This window comes from Myxine glutinosa, chromosome 13, assembly GCF_964187855.1.
Source record: "Myxine glutinosa chromosome 13, kmMyxGlut1.1, whole genome shotgun sequence".
Classification (NCBI taxonomy): domain Eukaryota; kingdom Metazoa; phylum Chordata; class Myxini; order Myxiniformes; family Myxinidae; genus Myxine; species Myxine glutinosa.
Window position 1 is genome coordinate 79,553,580 of NC_136273.1, and position 27,264 is coordinate 79,580,843.

The 27,264-nt window shown below is 42.3% G+C and overlaps 1 protein-coding gene across 9 annotated transcripts in view; it reads right to left on the minus strand.

Moving 5' to 3' along the window:
* LOC137439043 (uncharacterized) overlaps positions 1-27,264 on the minus strand; it is a 330,944-nt gene that overhangs the window by 10,315 nt on the left and 293,365 nt on the right. For 8 of the 9 annotated variants that reach the window (XR_010986846.2, XM_068134660.2, XM_068134658.2 and 5 more), the window contains 8 exons: positions 22,977-23,030; positions 22,727-22,780; positions 13,170-13,223; positions 8,243-8,296; positions 7,921-7,965; positions 7,504-7,557; positions 7,126-7,179; positions 6,352-6,405 (listed from right to left, as the gene is read on the minus strand). Coding sequence is in view for 8 of the 9 variants with exons in the window: in XM_068134660.2 (XP_067990761.2) it covers positions 6,352-6,405; positions 7,126-7,179; positions 7,504-7,557; positions 7,921-7,965; positions 8,243-8,296; positions 13,170-13,223; positions 22,727-22,780; positions 22,977-23,030 (423 nt within the window). In the remaining variant the exon portion in view is untranslated. Of the gene's footprint in view, positions 1-1,768; positions 1,976-6,351; positions 6,406-7,125; positions 7,180-7,503; positions 7,558-7,920; positions 7,966-8,242; positions 8,297-13,169; positions 13,224-22,726; positions 22,781-22,976; positions 23,031-27,264 lie in introns of those variants that run through there. The other variant, XM_068134662.2, reaches the window with a different exon arrangement.

Below are 27,264 nucleotides of genomic sequence, written 5' to 3' on the forward strand. Positions count from 1 at the left end.
AAGAGTTTTGTTGTTGCCTTGTCTCCATTACCTCCGCCACCAAAGGGGGATGCAGGTTATGTTTTCACCTATGTTTGTATGTCTGTGAGCAGGGTATTTCAGAAAGTTATGCACAGATTCAGATGAAACTTGGGAGACAGGTTGGGTCTGCGACAAGGAAGAATCGATTAGATGTTTGTGAAGATGTGGATCCGGACACTACAATTTTTAAGTGATTCTTGAACATTGAGTGATCAGGCCAAAAACGATATACCGCACGACATCTGAAAAAGTTCTAGACGGATTCAGATGAAACTTGGGAGACAGGTTGGGTCAGTGACAAGGAAGAATCGATTAGATTTCATTGAAAATCTATATCCGGATACGAGACTTTTTAAAGTGATTCTTCACCACTGAGTGATTGTGCCAAAAACGATATAAAGCACGATATCTAAAAAGTTATGGACATATTTAGACGAAACTTGGTGAACACTTTGGTTGTGTGACAAGGAAGAATTGCCCCGATTTTGTTGAAGATTCGGATTGGGATCTGGCCTATCATTGGGATACAAGATGTAAACTGTTCAGCCTGGTGGAGGTATGTGTTCTACCAGGTGCTGTTCTAGTTATTGTCTGGTTTTGCTTCCTTTATCATTGAGTTGTCATGGCAACTGAAATGTTTACATCAGCAAATTTAAAAAACGGTAAACTATATCCTTAATTGTTTACGAAGTAAACGACAAAATAACCTTTAGAAAAGGTCAGAGATAGTGACTGCACTTGCCTTTGAGGCCTCTAGTCTGGTTTGAATCCAAACCAGACCATAAACTTTTGGATCGGTGCTTTGCACACAAGGTGTAACAACGAGTGTGTGTCGTCCCTTGGATGAACAATAAGCCAGGTGTCGCGTCTGCTCGCATTATAAGATGTATATAATGGGCCATGTAATATATAATATATATAATTATAATATTATAATTATATGATATATATAATTAAAGACCCCATGGGCCATGGTGTCGAAGAGTAGACAAGCTATCATCAACACTGAAAAAATTCCACATTCCTGTTCATATCAACAGTAGTCGAACGTCAGGCCTGGCCAGCCATGCCAACCCCGCAAGGTGGGAATAAATGGGACCAATATAGCATGGAGGAGTTTCGCGAAACGACATTACAGCTATCGTCGCCTCATGTCGAAATAAAAACTCTTTTCCAGATTTTTGACCAGCAATTTATGGGATACAGAGAGAAACCGTATAAATGAAGAGTGTTAACGAAGAGAATGATCCAAAGCTATTTATTGTTATAAATAAATAATCAGCTACTCAAAAACTTTCCTCGCAGTTAATCTCTACGTGCAAATCCCTATGGTGATGCGAAGACTGTACTGAAGATCCTGAGAACATCATTTGTATGTTGAACATGTTGCAAAAACCAGATGTGATGATCAAGTGAGAGACAGGAGAAATAAATAAGATTGTGTGCCATGTGCAAACTTCAGGCGATTTTACAAAGTTCAGGTGACACCAATTTGACAAACTTGACAGGTCCAGAAACTTTTCACAGTAAAGTGTTATTCCCTGCCGGATGAAAGATAGCGATACATTTATTATTTTTTTCACTTTAATTTATTCATTCACCTACCTATACAACGAAAAGAAAATAATAATTCCCCATTAATTACGCTTCAGGCTGCCAGGGATGCCTCGAGGTACGCACACTCGTCTCTGAGCTGTCTAGCCTGGGTTTGAATCCCGACACAGCTATAAACTGTCATCCAGGTGCTTCACAGACAGGGATATTCATCAATGTGTGCCCTCCCTTGAATGGATGTCAATGATTTTTAGAATCATTGGAATCTCCCACGATGAAGCAAACTCCGAGGGCCTTTCACTCACTCACCGTAGGCAGGTTGGTGGTCTTTCTGTCTTCTACCGACTCCTCTCCGGCCTTGCTCCCCCAGCTCTCTCTGTGCTCTGTCCCTCAAATATTCCTGCAGGTCGCACAAGATCTGCCTGCAACCCTCTTATGGTGAAATTGCCAAAATCAAGACTCTCTGCTCACCTTCACTCTTTCATTCCTCTTTTTCTCCACCTCTGGAACAAACTCCCACACTCCCTTCAATCTCACACTTCCCTCCAGGTCTTTAAAACAGCTGTTCACCACCATCTCTTATCTTCCCCCATGCAAAACCTTGATCTTTTCTAGCCCCGCTAATTCACCCCAGAGCCACTTTTTTTGAAATACCGACTTCTTTCTTGGAAGTCCTTGCAGTGTCCTTGTGTTTTATACTTCTCCCACCTCCCCCCAAGCCATCTCCCTTCCACAGATTTCCCAATGTCCCTGCTCTCAAATTTTGTGTTTGTGCTTCCCCTTCTCTCTCCATCTTGTCTACCGCTCCCCTTATTATATGTTTTATGTGGCTGTTTTTTTTTTTGTGTGATTAATGTTAGCTCTTTCACGAGCCTCGATCTCGTATCCCAAAAAAATTAATATATATCCTTTGGATGGATGTCCAAATTCCTGCCCTAACCAGCAGAGGGCATTGCATCAGCGGCACGGCCACACACTCAGCCAATGGATGTATACAACTCCGCAGCTTCTTGCTGCACATGAATGAAGAAGAAGTTACGCTTCATTAAAAAGCAAATGTCCTGAAAGAGGATGTGATATTTAATCCTTGCAAAATAATTTTCTGCAAAAGAGCTTGTAAAGAGAAAGTCAATTCAAAAGTAATTAAATAATGTGCTTAGCACTTTTTTAACCTTTCGCTGCCTATTAACTTCTGTAGTGTACTCAGGAGGATTGAATAAAACCAGAAATGGATGTTTGCTCTGCTGTAGTTTTATGCTTCAGAATAATACGGAATCAAAGGCAGGTTTTTTTTTTGCGTTGGTCTTCACGACTCTCTCAATTTAGATATTTGAGCAATCGGATGTAATTACTGTATTTAATGTGGGGAGGAAGAAAAAATTAAAAAGGCAAAATCAAACTGAAGAATGAAAGGCAGGTAGCTGGAAAGAAGGTAGATGTTAGCCATAGCCAATTGGAGGTGAATGGCTCATAACACCTTGGACCAGAAAGGTTTCTTTATGACTCTAAGACAATGCAGGAAGAGATGCGTGAAACGTTATTACCTGAAGCTTGCAAAAGCGTTTCCTGCATTGTTGCAACAAAAAAACGGAAAAGCATGATGCTCACGTTAAGAGATTGAAAAGAAAACCGAGAATAACATTTCGCTGTAATTGAGATGAAGCGCACAGTCAAAGGCCTTGATATTCATGCTTATCATGCTTCTGCTTCAGGTATACCCATCCTGGCAACTACCGACTTGATCGTCAGTGTGTACACGTCAATGTGTTCACTGTATTTCACACACTTCAACAGTTTCCATTTGTATTTTATTTTGGCTAAATTTACTCTTACGCCATCAGTATTGAAACATGCATGGGAAGGAGTGATGATAATTGGAGGATTTTGTAATCACTTCTGTGTGTCTGGAAGTGTGTGTGTGTGTGTGTCTGTGTGTGTGTGTGTCTGTGTGTGTGTCTGTGTGTGTGTGTCTGGCCGGGCCGTAACTTTTTTGCCATTTGGATTTTTCACAAAAGTTTTATTATGATAATACGGAGGAAGGAAATTAATAATTCTGTCAAAAGGTCAAAGGTCAGCGTCACATAAAATCATCAATTTTCATCCAATTGACCTGAAATATAAATTTACCATTTGAGTTTTATCATCAAATTTTCAACAAAGCTTTATGAGAATGTGCAGAAGGCAAATTAATAATGTGGTCAAAAGGTCAAGGGTCAGCATCACATAAAATCGTCCATTTTCATCCGATTGACCTGAAATTTAAATAATTTACATATTGCGTCACTGAATTGGTTCACCAATCAAAAGCTAGGTCAAGGCTGCATAAAATCATTAATTTTCATTTTGGATTTTTTGTTAAACTGTTTTTGTTATTTTGGGCTTACGGAAGAAGAAGAAGAAGAGGAAGAGGAAGAAGAAGAAGAAGAAGAAGAAGACGTCTGGATACAAACGGACGTGGACAGGCTTTGCATTTTCAGATGCTTTGTTGTTGCCCGTGTAGATGGACTTGTGTTTAATGTTCATACTGCAAAGTCTGTGCACAATGCACATAGTTTGTGAATGGGTATGCATGGGCCATACATAATGGGTATAGATTGGGAGCACGTGTTCCCAAATTCACCCAACTCCAGTTTATAATAATCATTGTATAATTATAACAGTGATCCCACGTCTCCCCGAGATTGAACTCCACACCCGAAGGAATCTGAAGGTGTACAAAGCCACGGAGTATTGTTCGGCTGGGCGAGAATGCTTGGGTCCATCCCATTAACTCCGCTGAACACCAATCCAGTTGGAGTTCAGCGGAGTTGAGTTGGGGTCAAAGCCTTGGATGAGCTGCAGTCAGGCCTGGTGGGAGAACCAAAGAAGTGCCCAAGTGTTTCCTGGCTTGACCTCCACACGTGTTTTCTCCTCCAACATTGGATGGATGTAAGACATGCAACAATTTTTCTGCTGGGACCACCGGCGGAGTTTGGGAGGGGGGATTCAGGGGGGGGGGGGGGAAATGCCCCCACCTTAATTTTTTCAGTAGTTTACAATTAAGATAAAACATCCCGTATTTAAACGTGAGTAACAATAATGAACGTAAACTGTATTTGTGATTTCACGTACACTGTAACTACACTAACAAACGGTAATTTTGGACGTCAGACCCATCTACCCATTATTAATACTAGGGCATGCCCGTACTATATCTATATCTAAAATTATATCCCCCCCCTCTATTTACATGAAATGGTTTGGTCCAAAGCGAACGGCTTGCGAGTACGGTGACAATCCCCCCCCTCTATTTACATGAAATGGTTTGGTCCAAAGCGAACGGCTTGCGGAGTTTGGTAAAGAAATCGCCATAGCATGCACAAACGCGCAGGAAAGCGAAAGAATCGCAAATTAGTTTTAATTAGTTTTAAAACATCGTTTAACGCCAACATAGTGGCAACATAGTTTGCCAACGTGAAATAAATGAATACGCTCTCAAATGTGCCGTCCGAGGCAGAGTCTGTTCGCCACGTTCGGCACACGTGATAGCTCGCTGCTCTCTGATTGGTTGAATCGTTTTTTGGACATAGCTCGGTAACTACTTGTCCGATTAATATGAAACCTTGAAAAGGCACATCCTCGGGTCCCCAGCAATATACCTGGCAAGTTTAAAGTATATCGGACCCGTGGTTGTCGAGAAACAGCGGTCACAGACATACAGACATACAAACATACAAACATACAAACATACACACAGAGATTACTGGAATTATAGATAGATTAAGCCCTCGCCCCCCTCTTACCTGGCAGCCTTTCCAGACTTGTGCTCAGGTTGTTTGAAGATCCTTCAGTGGACATGTGTTATGTCCTTGCTGTGTCAATGTTTCGGCAGTTTTGTAGTGTGTGTTGTTGGTTGTTATCTCCATATGAAGGTTTCAGAGGATTGAACAGAGTCTTCTCAAGTCTCAAAGTATCCACCTCCATTTTGATAAGGGATCATGACTCACGGACCAAGTTGTGAAGTTTTCTTGGTCTCCAAATTTTTGTTCCGAGGGCTCTTTTCACAATCATCACCAAACTCCGGACAACTTCCAACTACAGTTTGTTTGTTGTCATATTTTCACTGTTTTTCTGAGGTCTCTGTAAGGTTCTTCTTCATCATTCACGTTGCTCCAACTCTCACTGGTACAATGTCGGTGCTCTTCAGCTTCCAGGATCTTTTCACTTCATTTTTGAGCCCTTGGTATTTGGTCATTTTGTTGATTTCTGCATTATTTATGCCAAAATCACTGGGGACTGAAACCTCCATTAGCAATTTCTTCTTTTCTTTTTTGGACCTCAGTACTATATCCGGTTGCAATGCTTTGTTTTCTGTGTTTGCGCTCAATAGGATCATTCGGTCTTACGTGAGCATTACTTCCTTGTTTTCAGTAATTGCTTTTTTGGTTCATGTTTCCATGAGTTTTCTGGAACTGGGGTATAGACATTTTTCTCAGGTGTGGGTGTTTTAATGATTAAGGTATAAAGTGTGTTTTTGTTTGCATTATAGCTAAATTATTAAATATTTAGCCTGCCTTCTTCCTTTGTTACTTTGGCAGGAAAGTTCCCACCCGCGTAGGATAGTTAAGGCATGAACTATGGGGTCACATGAATATTTGAGCGCATCCAGATCAAAAACAGCCAATCAGGCCATTTGGTAATCTAGGGGCGATAAAGCCCAACAAGGACGTGGTCCATCAAGACCCGGTCTAGTCACAGTATATATGTCTGATTTATGGATTAAAATGAATCACACACCTTTTCACCAGGCAAGCCGGAAGTTCCTGCTGCACCTGGTGGTCCCATTGGTCCCTAGAACAAGCACAGATATTATTAGAGTACGAAAAGAAAAAAAATGAAACACCACATTTTCCAAACGAGTTCAAATAAACCGTTTGTACCTCAATGCTGTTAATATATCAGCACAAAATTTATATGACATTAACAACTTTTATGTTCATGAGTAAATTATTAAATTTGCCACTAAAGGAAATAGAAAGGAAAAAAAAGAGAAAAATAGAACTAGAAGCGAGCTTTATAACTGCAAGCAGTTAAGGCCGGGTACCAAGCTGCCCCACTTTGATTGGACACCTGACCCATGACGTCATACTTATTAAATTGAATTCAGAATGGGCAGTCAATCACATCTTTAAAGCTTCGCATCGATCGGATAAGGTGTTTCTTTATCCAATGTGGCTGCGAGACCATGCGCCCGACAATGTCGAAATTTTCAACCAATACCTAGTCGATCATATTAGAATAAGGTGCGTTAAAAATACGAGAATAGTAACATGATGAAGAAGAAGGCGATGATTAGGTGACATTTTCAAACTCGCGTAGATCGTTCGAGCTTTATTAAAATTCTTGTCCATGAAATTACAATTAATGATCATAGCCATGGAAACTTGTGGTGGATTCTGATGTTACATCAACCTCATGCTGGGCAGCCTGGCCTACTTGAAGCCAAGACCCCACGGTCAACTCATCAAATTATTTTTTTCCTGTTACCGATATCGGTGTGGTGAAACTCACCGGCTCTCCTCTTGCTCCAGAGGAGCCATGAGGTCCGGGGGGTCCAGGTCCGCCCTGAAGGAAATTATAAAATGTTGTTAGAAAACAAAAGATCTCCAATGAACAAGCGAAGGATCTTAACTTGGGGAAAGGAAGGAAGGTAGGGGAGTTGGAAAGTAACGTCGTTATTTAAATTTTGATGGTACTGTAGTTGTAAACAACAACAACAACAACTTGTTTTGTGCCACTTGCCTGGTGCGCACCAAAATCCCATAGAAAGACGAGTATAAAGCAGCTTTTACCAGGTAAACATACAGTTAACCTCAAGGCCCGGTATACAGTGAGCCTAGAATATGAATGTTTTCATTGTTAAATGAAAGCCATGGTTTCTGCACGTACGTCGGATCCTGGAGGCCCCTCACGGCCTGGCGATCCTCGCTCTCCGTGTGAGCCCTGCGTGAAAAAGACAAATTCAACAATTCCAAAATTTTACTTTCACAAAGCCAATCATTATTTCATGTCAAAATTGCAAACTCTGCTATAATATCACAAAGCAAATGGAAATGTATGCTTTTCCTATGGTGTGGAGTACGCAGCATTGCTGTAAATAAAGCAATGCCACCACAATGATGGGAAATTGCACAAGAGTAACAGAGTACATGTGGATGGAAACATTCACGCCTAGTCTCAAAGTGAAATGGCTGAATATTATCCTGCTGGTTAATAAAATTCTTCCCGAATATAAAATTCAAACCTGGATTATCAATAACTAAGAAAGTTGACAGACTGGAACTAAAACAAAGCAGCAGGACTCACCGCAGGGCCAGGTAATCCAGGAGGACCCTTCAGGCCCTTGAATCCCTGTGTGGAGACAATCGATTTGTAAGTACCACGGCATTTGACGAAACCAAACATCAAGACCAGTGTACTTACAGGATTTATAACGAAATGACTTGATGAATAAAATAAATGAAATATAATATACAATAAAATAAATAAAATAAATAAAATAAATGAAATAAATAAAATAAATAAATGAAACAAATAAAACAAATAAAATAAAATAAATAAAATAAATAAATAAATAAAGAAAATAAAGAAAATAAGAAAATAAAATAAAATAAACTTCATGACTTACAGGATATCCTTTCATTCCTGGTTTTCCTGGAGCACCTGCTGATCCAGGAAGGCCCTAATAAAAAAATTATAGAGGATAAAGAAAATAATGAAAGATTTGGGGTCAAATAGGGTATGACGGAGGTATGAAGCAGGATTGGGAGGGGATGTATTCTTGGCATCAACAGTCATGTCTTCCAAATTAAACAAATGATAATCACGAAAGAAAACGGAAATCCAAAATATGAGACAAATTTGATGAATTGCACTTACAAGGATAAAGGAAGCAGGTAATGTTAATTATTTTGGTAAATTTGTGTGCGGTGCTCATGGGTGCTCGTTGTTGTAAAACATGTTGGATCAACATGCGTATGCACCGCGTGTTCGCATGAACGAAATAAATGCAGGTTTCTTTTTCTCTGCAGGTTGATAACTTACTACATTGCTCATGAAGATGTTCAGCTAAATGTACAGGCAATGATTGTGTTATGCATCAAGAGGCCTAAATTGCCATTAATTAAGAGCATTATAATTCAATAAGGCCAACTTTTTTTTTCAGGGTGTTTTTAAGCTCTGAGATGGATTTATGGAGGATAAAAGTGCATTATGGGATTTTGTTTTTTCGGATAATCTGTGATGGTTGTCAGGTTCACGAATTATTGAACAATGGAGAGGATCTTGCTTTGATGATCCTTCCTGTTGGCAAAGCAACGATGCAGTCTCACTGGTCTTCCTTCTATTTTGAAACCGTTAAATTTGACAGGTGGTCAAACAAAGAGAATTCTCATGGAAGTCTTTTTCATCACAGCAATAATCCACCTCAAAGGAACCCATCACATCAAGAAGTACAAACAAAAAGTCAGGAAGTTAATCAACTTCAATGTTCCGGCAGGTTGGCGCAGAGGGACCAGAGGCAGGTTTTATCCCCAACCCGACGATATGAACTGTCCCATTGATGCTCCGCATTGCATCAATGAGTGTGCTGTACCCTGGGAAGATGTGAAGCCAGATGTCCAGTGTCTTTCAACGAAGAGTAGGTGACTTATCGTGATTCCTGAACAAATTCCATATTCCTGTTCTAATGTGCAGGGACATCAGTGGCACAGCTGTGCCTCAGGAGGAATGAATCAACCAGGCGGCCAAATCTACAAGTGGAATCTCCATCGAACATGCATTCACGAATGACAACCACCAAATAATGAACATAATTGTCTGACTTGATACCAACAACCATTTTTGAAAGAAGACGGAATCTACCTGTAAGCTCCTGGATTATATATGCGCATCAGCTTGCAACGATGCGGTGTCTGCCATCCTTCTTTTAAAGGGGGGTTGGGGGGGGGGGGGGGGAGCATTTGCTTGGGGTCACATTAAAATGAGAGCAATTACAATCGAAATCGAAGTCAACGAAATCTTCCATGAAATTCCCTTAGGAATTGTCCAATGGGAAATTCCATGTGAGATTAGTAAATGGCAGGGTGAAAATAAAGTAAATGTCAGCAAGTGTCAACTTTGGGTGGTGGAGGAAAACCTCTACAATGTAAGGAAATTTTTATCAAACCAAATATTCCATGACGTTATGTGATGGCGATTTCTGCTGCAGTTGAAGCCAGAAGTTTGTCATCGAATGCTGCATGATAGTATGAGACTCCATTCAGTGTTGACGGACCAGGAACCACAAGCCATACTAATTAGTGCCGCATGGAACCTTACTGGCATGATGTGTCTGCCACACACCATCCCATGTGTGGTCCGAAAAACCTCTTCACAACATTTTAAAAAACGCTTCCAAAATGTATCTTAAAATGCCTTACTCTGCCTTATCACTCCATCAGGAACAACCTTTTCATTCTTCTTCTTCATAAAAATATTTTCCTCTTCTCTTGGAAAAGGCGTATTTCACAAAACCTCTTTGCTCCAAAACACAGTCCATCAAACCTCCTCTTCACTTACCTTTTAAACACCCTCCACCCTCTCCTTCATGCTCCTCTCCACATCCCTACATCCTATCAGCAGCTCCTCTCTCCGTCCCTAACTGTGTGGAACTCAAACATCCAGGGCCTCCTTTACAACCTGACAGGTATCTCAAGTCACTGCCCATCAACCGAAAATCGTCTGTTTAACAGATTCCTTCCTCCCACAGGACGTCCCTGACTCCATCGTGTCTCTCCCTGGGTATTGTCTCCTCTGCTTTGATTGACCTCATCCCTGCCCTGGTGGCATAGTTGCACTGTACTTAAAAAAAACTCCTATTTCCACTCTCAGTGTACTGCTCTTACACCTCCCAAACCCCAAGAGTACCTCTGGCTGTGACTTCCCTTCCGCTCCCACCTCCCAACAGTGACGACTCCATCTACATCTCTCTCAGACGACATGGTCCAACTTTCATTCACTCATCCCAACTCTCTCTCTTCCTCATGGTGGTTATTACCCTGCGCTCGTGAAGCGAAAGGCAGGGTTAAGCATTCAGGTCCGTACGTACGTCCGACGTACGTACGTGCGTGTATGCATTTAAAAAATTCATTTTCTCGGCAACCGTTGGTCCGATTGACATGAAATTTTCACCATAGGAGGGACTCCTACTGTAGAATATTTTAGTGAATATTATGACGTCACAGGTCACATGGTACGGGCGCCATCTTGGAAAAACCAAAAAACTTTGCACCTCCATATCTCAAAAACCGCTGCACAGAAATAATTGAGACAGGTCTCATTGCAAAGAACTCTCCATGCGGAATAACATATGTGAATGATGCCGTCATAGGTGCCGCAGGTTCCATGCGATATCGCGATTCGATAGGGTTCCACGCGAAGTAGTGACATGCGCATTGAGGAAGTTAGGAGTGGAGGAATGGTTGATCAGCGTAGTGATGGCAATGTACAAAAGAGCGCGCACAGGTGTAAGGACGAAGGACGGGAACAGTGGTGAGTTTGAGGTGAAGGTAGGAGTGCATCAGGGGTCGGTACTAAGTCCACTACTATTTGTAGCTGTGATTGAGGTGCTGGCTCAGAACGTAAAGGTGGGTTTACCATGGGAGTTGTTGTATGAAGATGATCTGGTGTTGATTGCAGAAAGTATGGATGGACTGAAGGAAAAGATGAACAAGTGGAAGGAATGTATGGAGACAAAAGGTCTGAAGGTGAATATCGGAAAGACAAAGGTGATGGCAAGTGGTAAAGCATGTGGTGAGGTGGAAAGAACTGGGAAGTGGCCGTGTGCTGTGTGCAGGAAGGGTGTCGGAGTGAACTCCATTCAATGTACAATGTGCGCTGAGTGGGTTCATCAAAAATGTAGTGGTCTGAGAGGCTCATTAACCAGTGTGGCAGCTACATTCAAATGTAAGGTGTGCACAGAGGGAGCTGCAGATGGAGGAAATGTTGAGTTGGATCTTGGAGACGGCGTGAAGCTGGAAGGTGTGAAAACATTTTGCTACCTCGGAGACATGCTGAATGGAGAAGGTGGATCAGACTCGGCAACGATTGCTGGAGTGAGATGTGCATGGAAGAAGTTTCGGGAACTGAGTGGCGTGCTGATGAGGAGGGGAGTGTCGTTGAAGCTGAAGGGAAAGGTGTATGCTGCATGTGTGAAAAGTGTTATGATTTATGGGAGCGAGACATGGGTAATGAACGTAGAGCAGCAACGAAGGCTGGAAAGGATGGAAATGCGAATGGTTCGGTGGATGTGTGGAGTATCGTTGAGAGAGGAAGACAAATGATGAATTGCGAAAGATGATGGGAATAGAGCCTGTGATGGATGCTGTGAAGAGCAACAGGTTGAGATGGTTTGGTCATGTGTTGAGGAAGGATGAAAGTGACTGGTTGAGAAGAGTGATGGAAATTAATGTAGAAGGAAGTAGAGGACGTGAAGACCGAGAAAGACTTGGATGAAGATGGTGGAAAAAGAAATACGGGCAAGGGGGTTAACAAGGGGAGATGCAGAAAATAGGGCAAAATGGAGAAGATTGTCATGGGGACTGCAAGGCTAACCCCTGCTCCAGCAGGGAAAATGGCCTGAAAATGCATGTTGTTGTTGTTGTTGTTGTTGTATATCAACATACATACATATATATATATATAATCATGAAGATATATATAATATGACATATATAATATGATTATATGATGATATATGATTACATGACATGATGATATATATAATCATAAGTATATACATATATATATATATATATATATATATATATATATATATATATATATATATATATATATATATATATATATATATATACTGTATTTATATATACCTGGATAGGATTCGGGTTTCAGCTGTTGCTCTTCTATCCTCAAACCCATCCAGGCGCAGCCAAGTCATTATTTATTACAAGTATTTTATGTAAGAATTCACTTCTCCTGAGACAGATGAAGAAAAAGAGAATTGTGAGTCAAAGAGAAATAAAGGAGAGGAAAATGAACAAAATGAAAGAAAAAGTAAGAATTAGAATGAATAAAGAGAAATGTAAAAAAATATAATGAAGTGTGATCGGGACAAAGATCAAAGATGGCAAGAAGAATGTGGATTTCAGCAGTCATGCATAATATTTGGAAGATTGAGAAGGAATATTGCAGCTTTCCAACGTTGGACATTTTTGCCCTTGTCAACCATGGGGACCGATATTAAAATTCCATGAAGCAGAGTTGTTTTCCAAGGAAAATGTCAAAACCACCGTCTTGGGATCGAAGATTGTCTTCCATTAATCTTGCCTAAACCAGCCGGTTCAAAGTCCCCGATCGCATGGATTTTCATCAGGCTCTATTTCTCAAAGCCAGAATGATGAATGAATAAATATATAAATACAACACAGAATGAAGAACTTTTGAATTATAACATGAAGCTCTCAGAAATCACAAATCATCAATGTATCAAGCCCCTCTCTTATTTCACAAAATTCACCCCAAACCTCTCCCAGCAGCATTATTCAAGCCAATACCTGTTCTCCAGATGTGCCTCGCAAGCCCTTCTCGCCTTCAAGACCAGGTGGCCCCTGGAGAAAAAAGGAAGGTAGCAGAAATGGCATGTTTAAATTAGGGTGAGCGTAAAATATGAGAATAAACTAGAAAGCATCTGAAAAGGCAGAGCTCGTCTGCATCCGTTTGTGTGCAGACGTCTTCTTCTTCTTCCATTTGCTCAAAATAATGAAAAAAGGTTCACAAAATCTCAAAATGAAAATTGATGATTTCATGCAGCCTTTGCCTTTGAGCTTCAGATCTAAAAAAAAAAACCAGCTTCCAGCTTTTGATTGGTGAACCAATTCTGTGACAAATGCAACTTCTTTAAATTTAAGGACAATTGGGTGAAAATTGGCAATTTTATGCAATCTTGACCTTTGATCTTTTTTTTTTTGTATACAAGATCGAGGCTCGTGAAAGAGCTCACATTTATCACACAAAAAAAATCAAACAGACACAAAACATATAATAAGGGTAGAGGGAGACAAGATGGGGAGAGAAGGGGAAGCACACAAACACAACATTTGAGAGCAGGGACATCGGGAGATCTGTGGGAGGGCTTGAAGGGAGGAGACGTGGGAAGGGGGTAAGGGGTGGGAGAAGTATAACACACAAGGACACTGCAAGGACTTCCAGGAAGGAAGTTGGTATTTCAAAAAAGTGAATCTGGGGTGAAATTAGCAGGGGGAGAAAAGATCAAGGTTTTGGATGGGGGAAGATAAGAGATGGTGGTGAACAGCTGTTTTAAAGACCTGGAGGGAGGAGTGGGATTGAAGAGAGTGAGGGAGTTTGTTCCAGAGGCGGGAGAAAAGAGGAATGAAGGAGGCAAGGTGAGCAGAGAGTCTTGATTTTGGCAGTATAACCATAAGAGGGTTGCAGGCAGATCTTGTGCGACCTGCAGGAATATTTGGGGGACAGAGTCCAGAGAGAGCTGGGGGAGCAAGGCCGGAGAGGAGTCGGCAGAAGACAGAAAGACCACCAACCTGCCTGCGATGAGTAAGTGAAAGGCCCTCGGAGTTAGCTTCATTGCGGGAGATTCCAATGATTCTGAAAGCTTTGGTTTCAACAGCGTGAAGCCGAGCTAGGTGCAAGGCAGGAGCACCGAACCCAGAGGGGAGAACAGTGTTCCATTGAGCTGCGGATGAAAGCCTTGTATGCGGTGAGGACCTCAGGTGTGCTAAGGAAGGACTTCGCACGACGGAGGCTGCCCAGTCGGCGACTGGCTTTGAAGGCCACATTTGAAATGTGGTTTTCCCAGGAAAGATCATTGCAGATAGTGAGACCCAAAAGTTTGAGTGACAGAAATTCTTGGAGAGGATTATTCAGAAAGTGGATGGGAGGGTTGTCCAGTCGGTCTTTTTGGAGAGACATCGTTAGAGTGTGAGATTTGTCAGGATTGAAAGGCATGTTCCACTTGTTTGACCAGTCTGTGATTTTGTCCAGGTCTGCAGAGAGTGAGGAGGCTGCAGACTGCCGATCTGAGGGATGAGGAATGGAGCGGCAGAGAGTGGAGTCATCAGCAAAGAGATAGAGAGGATTTTCAAGAGAGTCAGAGAGATCATTGATGAAGACCAGAAAAAGCACAGGGCCCAGAACACTGCCGTGGGGAACTCCAGCCTGAACAGAAAGGCAAGATGAGAGAAACCCATTCAGGGCCACACGTTGACTACGACTAGAGAGGAAGTCCGCAAGCCAAACGTGTAGATTTCCATGGATACCATAGGAGGAGAGTTTGTTGAGCACAGCGGGGTGCCAGACCGTAACGAAGGCACGTGATATGTCAAGGGATACAGCTCTAATTTCCTGTTTGGCATTGAGTACCTCCATCCATTGTTGAGACAGCAGAAGCAGCATGTCCAGAGTAGAGTGACTTGGTCTGAAACCAAATTGATGATCAGAGATCAAGACATTTGAGAAGAGGAAAGATTTGATATCCGAAGCAATGATGGATTCCATGACTTTGCTGATAATTGGGAAAAGGCTGATTGGTCTGTAGTTGCAAGGATCTGTTTTGCACATTTTTTGTGCAAAGCGGTGATGTTGGCTGATTTCCAAGGTGATGGCAGATGACCTTGAGCAAAAGAGAGGGGGAAGAGAACAGAGAGAGGGAGTGAAAGAGCGGCGGAGCAGGATTTTAGGACCCGTGGGCTGATGCTGTCAGGTCCAGTTGCAGAATCAGAGTTGAGGGTTGACAGAAACTTTTCCACCTTGTCAGGAGGAAAGGACACAGAGTCCAGGAACAGCTGGGTACGACTGGGTACGGTGGGTACAGAGAGGTATGGGTTTGGGACACAAGATTTAGAGGCAAACACAGAGTTGCAGCATTCAGCTTTTTCACGTGTGGAGTCAGCTGTGTAGCCGTTTGAGGTAAGCGAGGGGATGGAGGGGGAACAAACACCAGAAACAGATTTGACCAGACGCCACCAGGATTTGGAAGAGGGAGACAGGTTTGAGAGTTCGGTCTTGAGAGTGGAGAGATATTGTTTCCTGGCTCTCCTGAGGGTGGACACACACTTGTTTCGGGCTTTGTGAAAGGAAATGAGATTTCCTTCTGTTGGATTTGCTTTCCAGGAGGTGAAGGCAAGTTGTTTCTGGGCAACTGCCTCACCACAAGATTCCGTGTACCATGGACGGGAGGAAGGGTATGACAACTGAAGGCGAGATGGGATAAATCTGTGCATGAGAGAGAGCAATTTACTTTGGAAGAATTCCCAGGATGAGTTGATGTCAGAGGCGGTAGAGGTGGGAGACCAGTCCAGATGATTGATGGCTGCTTGAAGACCGTGCCAGTTGGCCTGAGTGAAATGCCAGACTCGTCGACGCTGAGGAGGCTCTCTGAGAATGGTCAGAGAGATGTCCACTTTAACAAGCACATGATCAGATGAGCCGATTGGAGCAGAAGAAGAGCAGCAGACATTTGCAGGGAAGTTAGTCACAACCAAGTCTAGAAGAGAAGATGCTCCATTGCCTGAGATCCGGGTCGGGAAATTGACAGATTGTGTCAGTCCCAGTGAGTCACAGAAGTCCTTTGCTGAGGAGCCATGGCTGGTGAGCGAGGTACCCACACCCAGCCAACTGGCATGATGACAATTGAAATCACCACATATGAGGAAGAGAGAGTTGGGATGAGTAGATAGAAGTTGGTCCATATTATCAGACAGCGAGATGTAGATGGAGTCATCACTGTTTGGTGGACGGTACAACACACATATGAACAAAAGGTGGGAGCGAGGGAGTAACCCGGGAGAGATACTAAGGAATCAGGGACATCATGAAGGAGGAAAGTTTCTGTTAAGCAGATCACGTCTGGTTTGACAGAAGCAACCTGTATGGAGAGATCAGTTAAGTTTGAACGAAGGCCCCGGATGTTTGAGGTCCATACCGTTAATGAAGGGGAATGGGGAGCATCGGATACAGAACGGGGGGGGGGGGGGGGGGGAGGGGTAGGGTAAGATTAGGAAGTGGAGGATGTAGGGAGAGCTGTTGAAGGTGTGTCAGAGATTTCAGAATTGTTAGGAGAAAGGGAAGGATGGGGCGGACAAAAGGTTTGATGGTGATTGGGTGAGGCACAGTGAGGTGTTATTTGAGGGGGGGGCAGAGCAACGCAGATGGATGGGGGAGATGGAGGTGAGAGTTCGAAGGGGAAAGAAGCGGGGAGGACGCTTTGAGGAGGAGGGCTGAGAGGGGGGAAATGGAGAAAAAATGAGGGTGGGGAGATTTGAATGGGAGGGGCAAGGGGGGAGTTTATGAGGGTAGGGGTTAGGGGGGAGTTTAGGAGAGAAGGGGCAAGTGAGGGGGGATTTGAAAGGGATGGGAGATGGGGGAGATTTGGAGGGGAGGGGTGAGGGGGGAGCTTAGGAGTGGAGGGGCGAGGGGGAGTCTCGGAGGGGAGGGGTGCGGGGGGAGTTTAGGAGGGAAGGGGCAAGGGGGGAGATTTGAAAGGGATGGGTGATGGGGAAGATTTGGAGGGGAGGAGCAGGGGGGGGGGGGGGAGATTTGGAAGGGATAGGTGATGGGGAAGATTTGGAGGGGAGGGGAAAGGTGGGAGATTTGAAAGGGATGGGTGATGGGGAAGATTTGGAGGGGAGGGGTGAGATTGGAATTTAGAAAGTGTTGTACGATTAATGGGAAACGAACATTTATTGCAAAATGAGTTTCTTGTGACCTTTGAGTCAAAGATATGTTTAAGGACGCTGGAGGGGGGATGGAGTGCAGGAGAGTTTTGGGAATGTAGGAAAGAGGAACTGTAAGAGATGGATTTTTTTTTTGGAATGAATAGATTTGGTGAGCAAGTCGAAAGCAGCCTTTTAAAGAAGAAGAATAAAGTTATAATATATATGACAGAATACAGTACTTCAGGGGAAAGTTTAAACATTTTAAAATTGAGCAGTGAAAACTATCTGGGGAAATGGGGGTGAAACACGTGGTCAAAGAACGAACGAACGAATAAGAACAACGAATAAACGAATAAGAACAACGAATAAGAACAAAGAAGGAAATGTTTTTTTTTATGTTAAGATTTTAAACAAGGAAGTATGGGGTCAAAAGACTGGCAAAAACTGAGAACAAAAGTAAATGGACTACAATCGACCGCTGAGAGAAAAAAAGCCTCAAGGTAGGAAACAAAATACAAGTCCGCAAAAAAATGCGGCACGAAAAAACCACGATTTTTTTATACAGATATGAAAGATTAACACCAATAATCTTCCTAGCGACACACTATAGGTACACATACCGAAAGATAAATACAGTTTCGACAAAAATACAATTGTGAACAATTACTTAACTTTGAAAGCGTGGACAGCTTCGAAAAACCGTGCCGTCGCCGACAAAGATCTCGCGAGATCCATTTTGACCAAGTTATTAATTTGCTTTCTCCATATTCTCATAATAAAGCTCTGTTGAAAATTTGATGACCTAACTCAAATGGTAAATTTAGATTTCAGGTTAATTGGATGAAAAATTATGATTTTAGTGATGCTGACCTTTGACCTTTTGACCAAATTATTAATTTGCCTTCTCCATATTATCATCATAAAGCTTTGGTGAAAATTTGATGACAACTCAAATGGTAAAAAAAAGTTATAGCCCGAACAGACACACACACACAGACAGACACTGAAGTGATTGCAAAACCCCATCTCCTTCTGTTCAGGGGACAGTCTAATAATCCAGCATAAGGTCCAAAGCAGCAACACAAGGATTGCTGCTTTGACGATATGTGAGTATACAACAGATTTTCAGGGTTGTGCGTCGGAGAAGGATATGCTGTGAGAAATCACATGCCAACAATTATAAACAGAGATTGCTCAACTATTTGTGCAATTATATAGTCTACTTCAAGTTTCTTAGTACTCGGCACCCACAACTCATATAGTAAGGGAAACATATGAAAATCTGTTAACTAAATTGTTACCAAAAAATTTCTTCACCAATATGTTTGTAAAGGTGTGTAATAACATGTGTTAAAATGTTGAAGGTCAACTCCCGTGGGAAACCCAGAAAAAAAGCTGTTGAATTCGGGTACCGAAAAATTATTTTCGAGAATTTTTATTTTTTAAAATCGGCCCTTAAGTAACTTATGAGGGGTCAAATAAGGGTTTTTCATGATTCTGAGTTGATTGTTAACATTTATATTTCACCACAGACACTCCTTTGTGGAAAAATAATTTCTAAATATATCTCATTTTCTACTTTGCAGGACATGGAGTCTAGCAATATGGATGAAGACGTTACTCCACCTGTGCTCAATTGCTTCATCTGTGCACGCTCGGATACACCAGCTGAAAGGCTCATACAGGCAACTCCAAAGGGATACTCAACTTTATTGAAACAAGCAGAAACTGTCGAAAATGTTACTGTTGTGGAACGTATGAAGGAGGCTCAAAAGGAAGGAAAACTGAGGTACCACCAGAAGTGTAAAAATGATCTGTACAACAACTTTGTTGCAACCACCAAGAAGTCAGCTCAAGCATCAAAGGCAGAGAAAGAGTCATCAAAGTTGAAGAGAAGACGCACTACTTGTGAGTTCAGTTCATCAACTGGCTGCAGTTCTAGAAGATCACAGTCAGTTGACCTCCTGTATAAGGATGTATGCATTCTTTGCAACCAACCAGCCCAGCTCTACAAAAATAATCCAGCACAAGCTAGAAAGAAATACAGAGTGCCAGATAATTTGACTGCAGATACACTGAAGGCAAGCTTGCTGAAGACAGCACGGAGTCGCGGGGATGACTGGGGCACTGAAGTCACTGGACACCTGGAAGGGATCAACGACTTGGTAGCAGAAGAAACACTGTACCATTTGCGATGCAAACTTATGTTTGCGAGAGGTGACAGTTTGTCCAAGACTGATGAGGAAGGAAAAAGGAAGAGAGGACAGAGGAGTATTGATGAGGAGCGAGAGGCAGTTTTTATTGAATTCTGCGAATGGTTAGACTCAGAATTAGAGCATGGGGGTAATGAACATGGACCAAGTCCATGAAAAGCTGCAGGAGTTTGATCAGTCACCAGAGAAGAGCCTTTCTTATTCAAAGCATTGGCTAAAGATAAAACCTCTAGAGAAATACGAAGACACCTTGTATTTCACAACACAGGAAAGAAGGGCAGATGTACTCTGTCTCAAAGATGGCACCGACAATATTCTGCGAGTGCATCATGCTAATCTTGACCATGGAGGTGAGAAGACTCAGATCATAAAGACGGCACTCAAGTTCATATCCAATGATATTGCCTTGATTGATTTAGGTCCAAAGTCATACCCCACCACACACAGTATGACTGACATCGATAGTCAGCTGACACTTGTTCCTGCAAGCCTTCAGATGTTCTTGAGACCGATTGTCAAGACAGACGAAAGAGTTGCCGTTTGGGGGCAGAATTTTATTAAGGCCTGTCGACCTCGGTCTGGAGTATTGCCACACCAAATGGGGCTTGCCATACAACTTGATCATAGATTTGGGTCAAAATGGATGCTCAACAAGTTCCACTGGCTGGGATACACTGAGTCTTACACGGAGACACAAAACTACAAATACTGCTTCCTTAATAGTAGGAGTGGAGATGATGTTCCAGATACTTCTGGCACTCTTGACACCATTGTGGAGGAAACCGATGAACAGATCAATGATGAGGTTGCGGTTGATGCTGCGCTTGAGGATCAATCAGTGATGACAGCCAAAGTGCCAGCCAGTGAAAGTGAATTGTCAAGTAATGATCAGGTGGTCTTTATGGAGGTTGGGGAAACAAACAATGCAGTCACTCAGTTTGTTGGAGACAATATAGATTTAAACATTGTCTCTATTCACGGAAACACTCCCTTTCACTCAATGGGTTGGATCGAAGTCACCTCTCCGGCACCACCTTTGCCAGATCCACAGACAACAGCAGCTTTCCCCCGGGTGAAGTTGAAGGCACTCGACAAAGCTACGATCCTGAGAGGAACTGAAGTAAAGATTATTCCATTTACGAACAGGAAACAGATAGGAACGAACGCGATCATGTTTCTCCCCCTCGCTGAGCTTTCCTCCTCCCTGGCTCATGATCAGCCACTCCTCACTCCAGGTGACGCACTCTGGGCAGCGGGGTGGGTGATCAAAGCCAACGATCCTGAGTTCCTACACTCCAACTGGAATGGCTGGATGAAGAGAATCCATGCTAATGATGCAAAGCAGAGCACACAGATCGAGTTCCTCCCAGTTATTGAAGGAGACCCTAATGACCTCAACACCATCTTCACCACTCTGAAAGAATGCATACGGCACGCTGGGGTCGCTATAGTGACCTTTGATCTTCCGATTTGGCTGAAGGCTGTGAATATAATAAAGCAGGCAAATCTACCCGCCATTCCAAGGTTGGGTGGTTTTCACCTGCTGAAGTCTTATCTTGGATCAATGGGTAACATCATGGAAGATTCTGGACTACTAGATGTGATCCAGTTGATCTATCCTGGAAGTACGACAGCCAACCACATCATGGATGGAGGATGTTTTGACAAGGCAATCCGTGTTCACCTCCTCATCGATGCAGCCATCTATCAACACATCATGAAACTTGCCTTCACTGAGGAGGAGCGTGGTGACATGAAGACCTTCATGGAGAAGGTGGCTGATGGGAAGATGGGAGCCAGACACTCAGACCCAGTAGTGCCAGTGTTTGAGCAAAGGTTTGAAGAAACCTTCAAACGACTCGCAAAAGGAGGAAGAACACCTGCACTCTGGGTGGAGTACCACCACATGGTAGATGTGATCAAGGTCTTTATCAGAACCGAGCGACTTGCAGACCACAATGGGCATCTGTCCTGCATTGTTACCAAGATGCTTCACATCTTTGCCGCTGCAGGCCATCATCAGTATGCCAAGGGCGCACGGCTGATGCTAATGATGCACAGGTGGAGTAACGTCTTCATCCATATTGCTAGACTCCATGTCCTGCAAAGTAGAAAATGAGATATATTTAGAAATTATTTTTCCACAAAGGAGTGTCTGTGGTGAAATATAAATGTTAACAATCAACTCAGAATCATGAAAAACCCTTATTTGACCTCTCATAAGTTACTTAAGGGCCGATTAAAAAAAATAAAAATTCTCGAAAATAATTTTTCGGTACCCGAATTCAACAGCTTTTTTTCTGGGTTTCCCACGGGAGTTGAACTTCAACATTTTAACACATGTTATTACACACCTTTACAAACATATTGGTGAAGAAATTTTTTGGTAACAATTTAGTTAACAGATTTGTGAAATATCTCATAAAATGCCCTTACTAATAGTAGGGACTAAGGGGGAATGGGGTCGCATGGTTTTGCCCCCAACTTTTGTGACCCAGCCCTCAGTTTTAATTCCATCAATTTTATATCAGCTAAGGTTTACTTCACTTCTGACCTCATGTGAAGTGGCTTTGTACCCTCTTCCACTCAACCAATGAGTGTGCTGGTAGGATAACGCATACTCACCTCTAAGCTGTCTAGCCTGGGTTAAAATCCCAACTCAGCAATAAACTGTCAACCCAATGTTTCACAGGCAAGGTGATTCATCAATGTGTGTGCCATCCCTCAGGTGGTGGACGTTCAACTGGGCATCCTGTCTGCCAGCATCCCTTGAAGTAGGTGAGCTGGCGTCACCTGCACCCTGATCAAATTCCATATTCCTGCTCTAACCTACAGGGTTAGATGGCACACGAGCTGTGCCCCCAACAAATTATATGACCCTCAGCCATGTGCTGCATACGAAAGAGTAAGAACTGAGCAGTCTTGCACACCCATCCCACACTAAAATATCTTCTGACACCTATGAAGTATGTACACAAGTTTGTCATATTTCAATGAATAGCTGGAAGCCATTTTGAATGATTTGATTGGTTGAATTCATTCTTACCCATGATCCTCTGATTAATCAGTTTAACTGTACTATGATGCAAGGCATGTGATCCACACGTACATTTTTCATGAGACATTGGTCACCTTACAGCAACATCTTTGATTGATAACATTTGATAACAAAAATTGATAACAAATTTCTTGGATTGATAACACACTCACTTGGGGTCCAGGAATTCCGCTCGGACCTTTCTGTCCAGGGAAGCCATCCGTGCCCTAATAGGAAGAAAACAATCTAAAAATAATACTGATGTGTTAAAAGTATCAAATTGCAAAACAAAGCCGACTATATTAACCTGCAAAGAATGTGTTCATATCTAAGTGAAAGGTGCTAAAGAAGAAATAACAGAGAAGTTGGGAAAAAGGAAGAAGATGACTTTTGCCACCAACTCCTCAAAAGCGGATTTCCCACCTTCTCTCCAGGAGCACCAGGAGTGCCAGGTCCACCAACCTCCCCCTTCACACCCTGTAAACAGGTTAACAGAGCACGTTAGAATAACAATCAATATTATTATCATAACAATCATCACAAATGTGGATAAATTGATATCGACCATTTCAAGTGAATTACTCGTAACTAAGATCGTAGTGATTATTCTCCTGTTTGGTGTATTCCTTAAATCTCACGAATACTACTTTTTTCTGTTTTTTAATGATTGCCGCTCAGAGTTTTAATTTTAAAATCTCATAAATGACACTGTAAAAGGGTTGCTGAAAGGTTTATAAAATGGTTGCGAAAACTTTTATAAAAGGGCCGCTGAAAAGTTATAAAAGGGTTGCTGAAAAGTTTATAAAAGGGTTGCTAAAACGTTTATAAAAGGGTTGCTGAAAAGTTTATAAAAGGGTTGCTGAAACGTTTATAAAAGGGTTGCTGAAACGTTTATAAAAGGGTTGCTAAAACTTTTATAAAAGGGTTGCTGAAAAGTTTATAAAAGGGTTGCTGAAACGTTTATAAAAGGGTTGCGGAAAGGTTTATGAAAGGGATGCTGAAAGGTTTATAAAATGGTTGCTAAAACTTTTATAAAAGGGCTGCTGAAAAGTTTTAAAAGGGTTGCTGAAACGTTTATAAAAGGGTTGCTGAAAAGTTTATAAAAGGGCTGCTGAAAAGTTTTAAAAGGGTTGCTGAAAAGTTTATAAAAGGGTTGCTGAAAAGTTTATAAAAGGGTTGCGGAAAGGTTTATGAAAGGGATGCTGAAAGGTTTATAAAATGGTTGCTAAAACTTTTATAAAAGGGCTGCTGAAAAGTTTTAAAAGGGTTGCGGAAAGGTTTATGAAAGGGATGCTGAAAGGTTTATAAAATGGTTGCTAAAACTTTTATAAAAGGGCTGCTGAAAAGTTTTAAAAGGGTTGCTGAAAAGTTTATAAAAGGGTTGCTAAAACTTTTATAAAAGGGTTGCTGAAAAGTTTATAAAAGGGTTGCGGAAAGGTTTATGAAAGGGATGCTGAAACGTTTATAAAAGGGTTGCTGAAACGTTTATAAAAGGGTTGCTAAAACTTTTATAAAAGGGTTGCTGAAAAGTTTATAAAAGGGTTGCTGAAACGTTTATAAAAGGGTTGCTGAAACGTTTATAAAAGGGTTGCTAAAACTTTTATAAAAGGGTTGCTGAAAAGTTTATAAAAGGGTTGCGGAAAGGTTTATGAAAGGGATGCTGAAAGGTTTATAAAATGGTTGCTAAAACTTTTATAAAAGGGCTGCTGAAAAGTTTTTAAAAGGTTGCTGAAACGTTTATAAAAGGGTTGCTGAAAAGTTTATAAAAGGGTTGCTGAAAAGTTTGTGAAATGGTTGCTGAAAGGTTTATAAAAGGGTTGCTGAAAAGTTTATAAAAGGGTTGCTGAAAAGTTTTAAAAGGGTTGCTGAAAAGTTTTAAAAGGGTTGCTGAAAAGTTGTAAAAGGGTTGCTGAAAAGTTTTAAAAGGGTTGCTGAAAGGTTCATAAAAGGGTTGCCGAAAAGTTTATAAAAGGGTTGCTGAAAAGTTTATGAAATAGTTGCTGAAAGGTTTATAAAAGGGTTGCTGAAAAGTTTATAAAAGGGTTGCTAAAAGGTTTATAACAGGGTTGCTGAAAGGTTTATAAAAGGGTTGCTGAAAAGTATAAAAAATGGTTGCTGAAAAGTTCAAAAAATGGCTGCTAAAAGGTTCATAAAAGGATTGCTGAAAGGTTTATGAAAGGGTTGCTGAAAAGTTTTAAAAGGGTTGCTGAAAAGTTCATAAAAGGGTTGTTGAAAGGTTTACAAAAGGGTTGCTGAAAGGTTTATAACAAGGTTGCTGAAAGGTTTACAAAAGGGTTGCTGAAAGGTTTATAACAAGGTTGCTGAAAGGTTTACAAAAGGGTTGCTGAAAAGTTTTAAAAGGGTTGCTGAAAAGTTTATAAAAGGATTGCAAACCAACTTTGACACAGGAAGCCAATAATGCTTGCACTCCACCAACACCACATGAATTTCTTCTATTTTATACAAAATCAAGTCTCATGGAAGAGCTATAACACTGAATGGATCAGGACGAAATGGAACAAAAGGAACAGTGTAAAGAAATGGGGAAAATGGCAAAAACAACAGAAAGAAGATGGGAACAGCAGAAACAACAGCTCGGTTCAGTCATTTAAACTCTTGGGTCTCACTTGGGACACATTTCCAAGGTGGCTTCCAAAGATGCCGACTGGGCATCCTTCGTCGTGCAAGTTCCTTCCTTGGCACACCAAAGCTTCTATCCACCTACAAGACTTTCATCCACAGTTTGATGGAGTCCTGCTCTGCCCTGTGGGCTGGTTGCCCTGCCTCACATCTTGCTCAGCTTGATGCCGTGAAAACTAAGGCCTTAAAGATCATTGAAATGCACCGCGATGAAGCTGAGTCTATGGGCCGATCACTTCGCCATCACTGTGAGATCGGTGGTCTCTCTGTCTTCTTCCACCTCATTTCTGGTCTTGCACCCTCTGCCCTCTATGTGCTCAGCTGCCACCCACAAGTATCTGCAGGACGCAAGTGGTCCACCAGCAACCCCCTGCAAGTGAAACTCTCTAAATCCAGAACCAGTGGTCACCTCTCATTTATTCATTTTTTCCCCAACCTGTGGAACCACCTTCCACACTCTCTTCAATCTCATTCTTCCCTCTGGATCTTCAAGACAGCTGTTCACCACCATCAGCTCAGTGACTTTCAACATGGCACATCAAAGGATGCCACATTTCCAACAAGTCAGTTTGTCAAATTTCTGCCCTGCAAGAGCTGCCCCGATCAACTGTAAGTGCTGTTATTGTGAAGTGGAAACGTCTAGGAGCAACAAAAGCTCAGCCGCAAAGTCGTAGGCCACACAAGCTCACAGAACGGGACCGCGGAGTTCTGAAGCACGAAGCGCGTAAAAATCGTCTGTCCTCGGTTGCAACACTCACTACCGAGTTCCAAACTGCCTCTGGACGCAATGTCAGCACAGCAACTGTTCGTCGGGAGCTTCATGAAATGGGTTTCCATGGCCAAGCAGCCGCACACAAGCCAAAGATCACCATGCACAATGACAAGCGTCGGCTGGAGTGGTGTAAAACTCGCCGCCATTGGACTCTGGAGCAGTGGAAACACGTTCTCTGGAGTGATGAATCACCCTTCACCATCTGGCAGTCTGATGGACGAATCTGGTTTGGCGGATGCCAGGAGAAAGCTACCTGCCCGGGTGCATAGTGCCAACTGTAAAGTTTGGTGGAGGAGGAATAATGGTCTGGGGCTGTTTTTCATGGTTCGGTCTCGGCCCCTTAGTTCCAGTGAAGGGAAATCTTAATGCTACAGCATATAATGACATTCTATACGATTGTGTGCTTCCAACTTTGTGGCAACAGTTTGGGGAAGAAGGCCCTTTCCTGTTTCAGCATGACAATGCCCCCATGCACAAATCGAGGTCCATACAGAAATGGTTTGTCGAGATCGGTGTGGAAGAACCTGACTGGCCTGCACAGAGCCCTAACCTCAACCCCATCGATCACCTTTGGGATGAATTGGAATGCTGATTGCAAGCCAGGCCTAATCGCCCAACATCAGTGCCCGACCTCACAAATGCTCTTGTGGCTGAATGGAAGCAAATCCCTGCAGCAATGTTCCAACATCTCGTGGAAAGCCTTCCCAAAATAGTGGAGGCTGTGATAGCAGCAAAGGAAGGACCAACTCCATATTAATGCCCATGATTACCTCCGCCATCAAAGGTGGATGGAGGTTATGTTTTCACCCCTGTCTGTCTGTCTGTCTGTTTGTTTGTCCGTTTGTGAATAAAATATCTCAAAAAGTTGTGGACGGATTCGGACGAAATTTGTCAGAGATATAGTGTATGTGACAACGACGAAATGATTGGACTTTGGTGAAGATACAGATTCGGATCCGGCTACTATAATTTTAAAGTGATTCTTCACCATTGGGTGATAGGGCCAAAAACGATATATAACATGATATTGCAAAAAGTTATGGACGAGTTCTGAAAAAACTTGGTGGATGAGTTGGTTAGGTGACAAGAACACGCCGATTAGATTTTGGTTAAGGTCCAAATCCAGATCCGGCCTATCAGTGGGAAAAAAACACAAAAAAAAACACCTTTAGAGGCCATTTTTCCCCGCAAGCGGGGGTTGGCCTTTTTCAGGGACCGTGGTTGTTGTTGTTTTTTGGCCCCCTTTTTGAAGCAATGTTTTACGGCCGGATGCCCTTCCTGCCGCCAACCCTTTTTGTC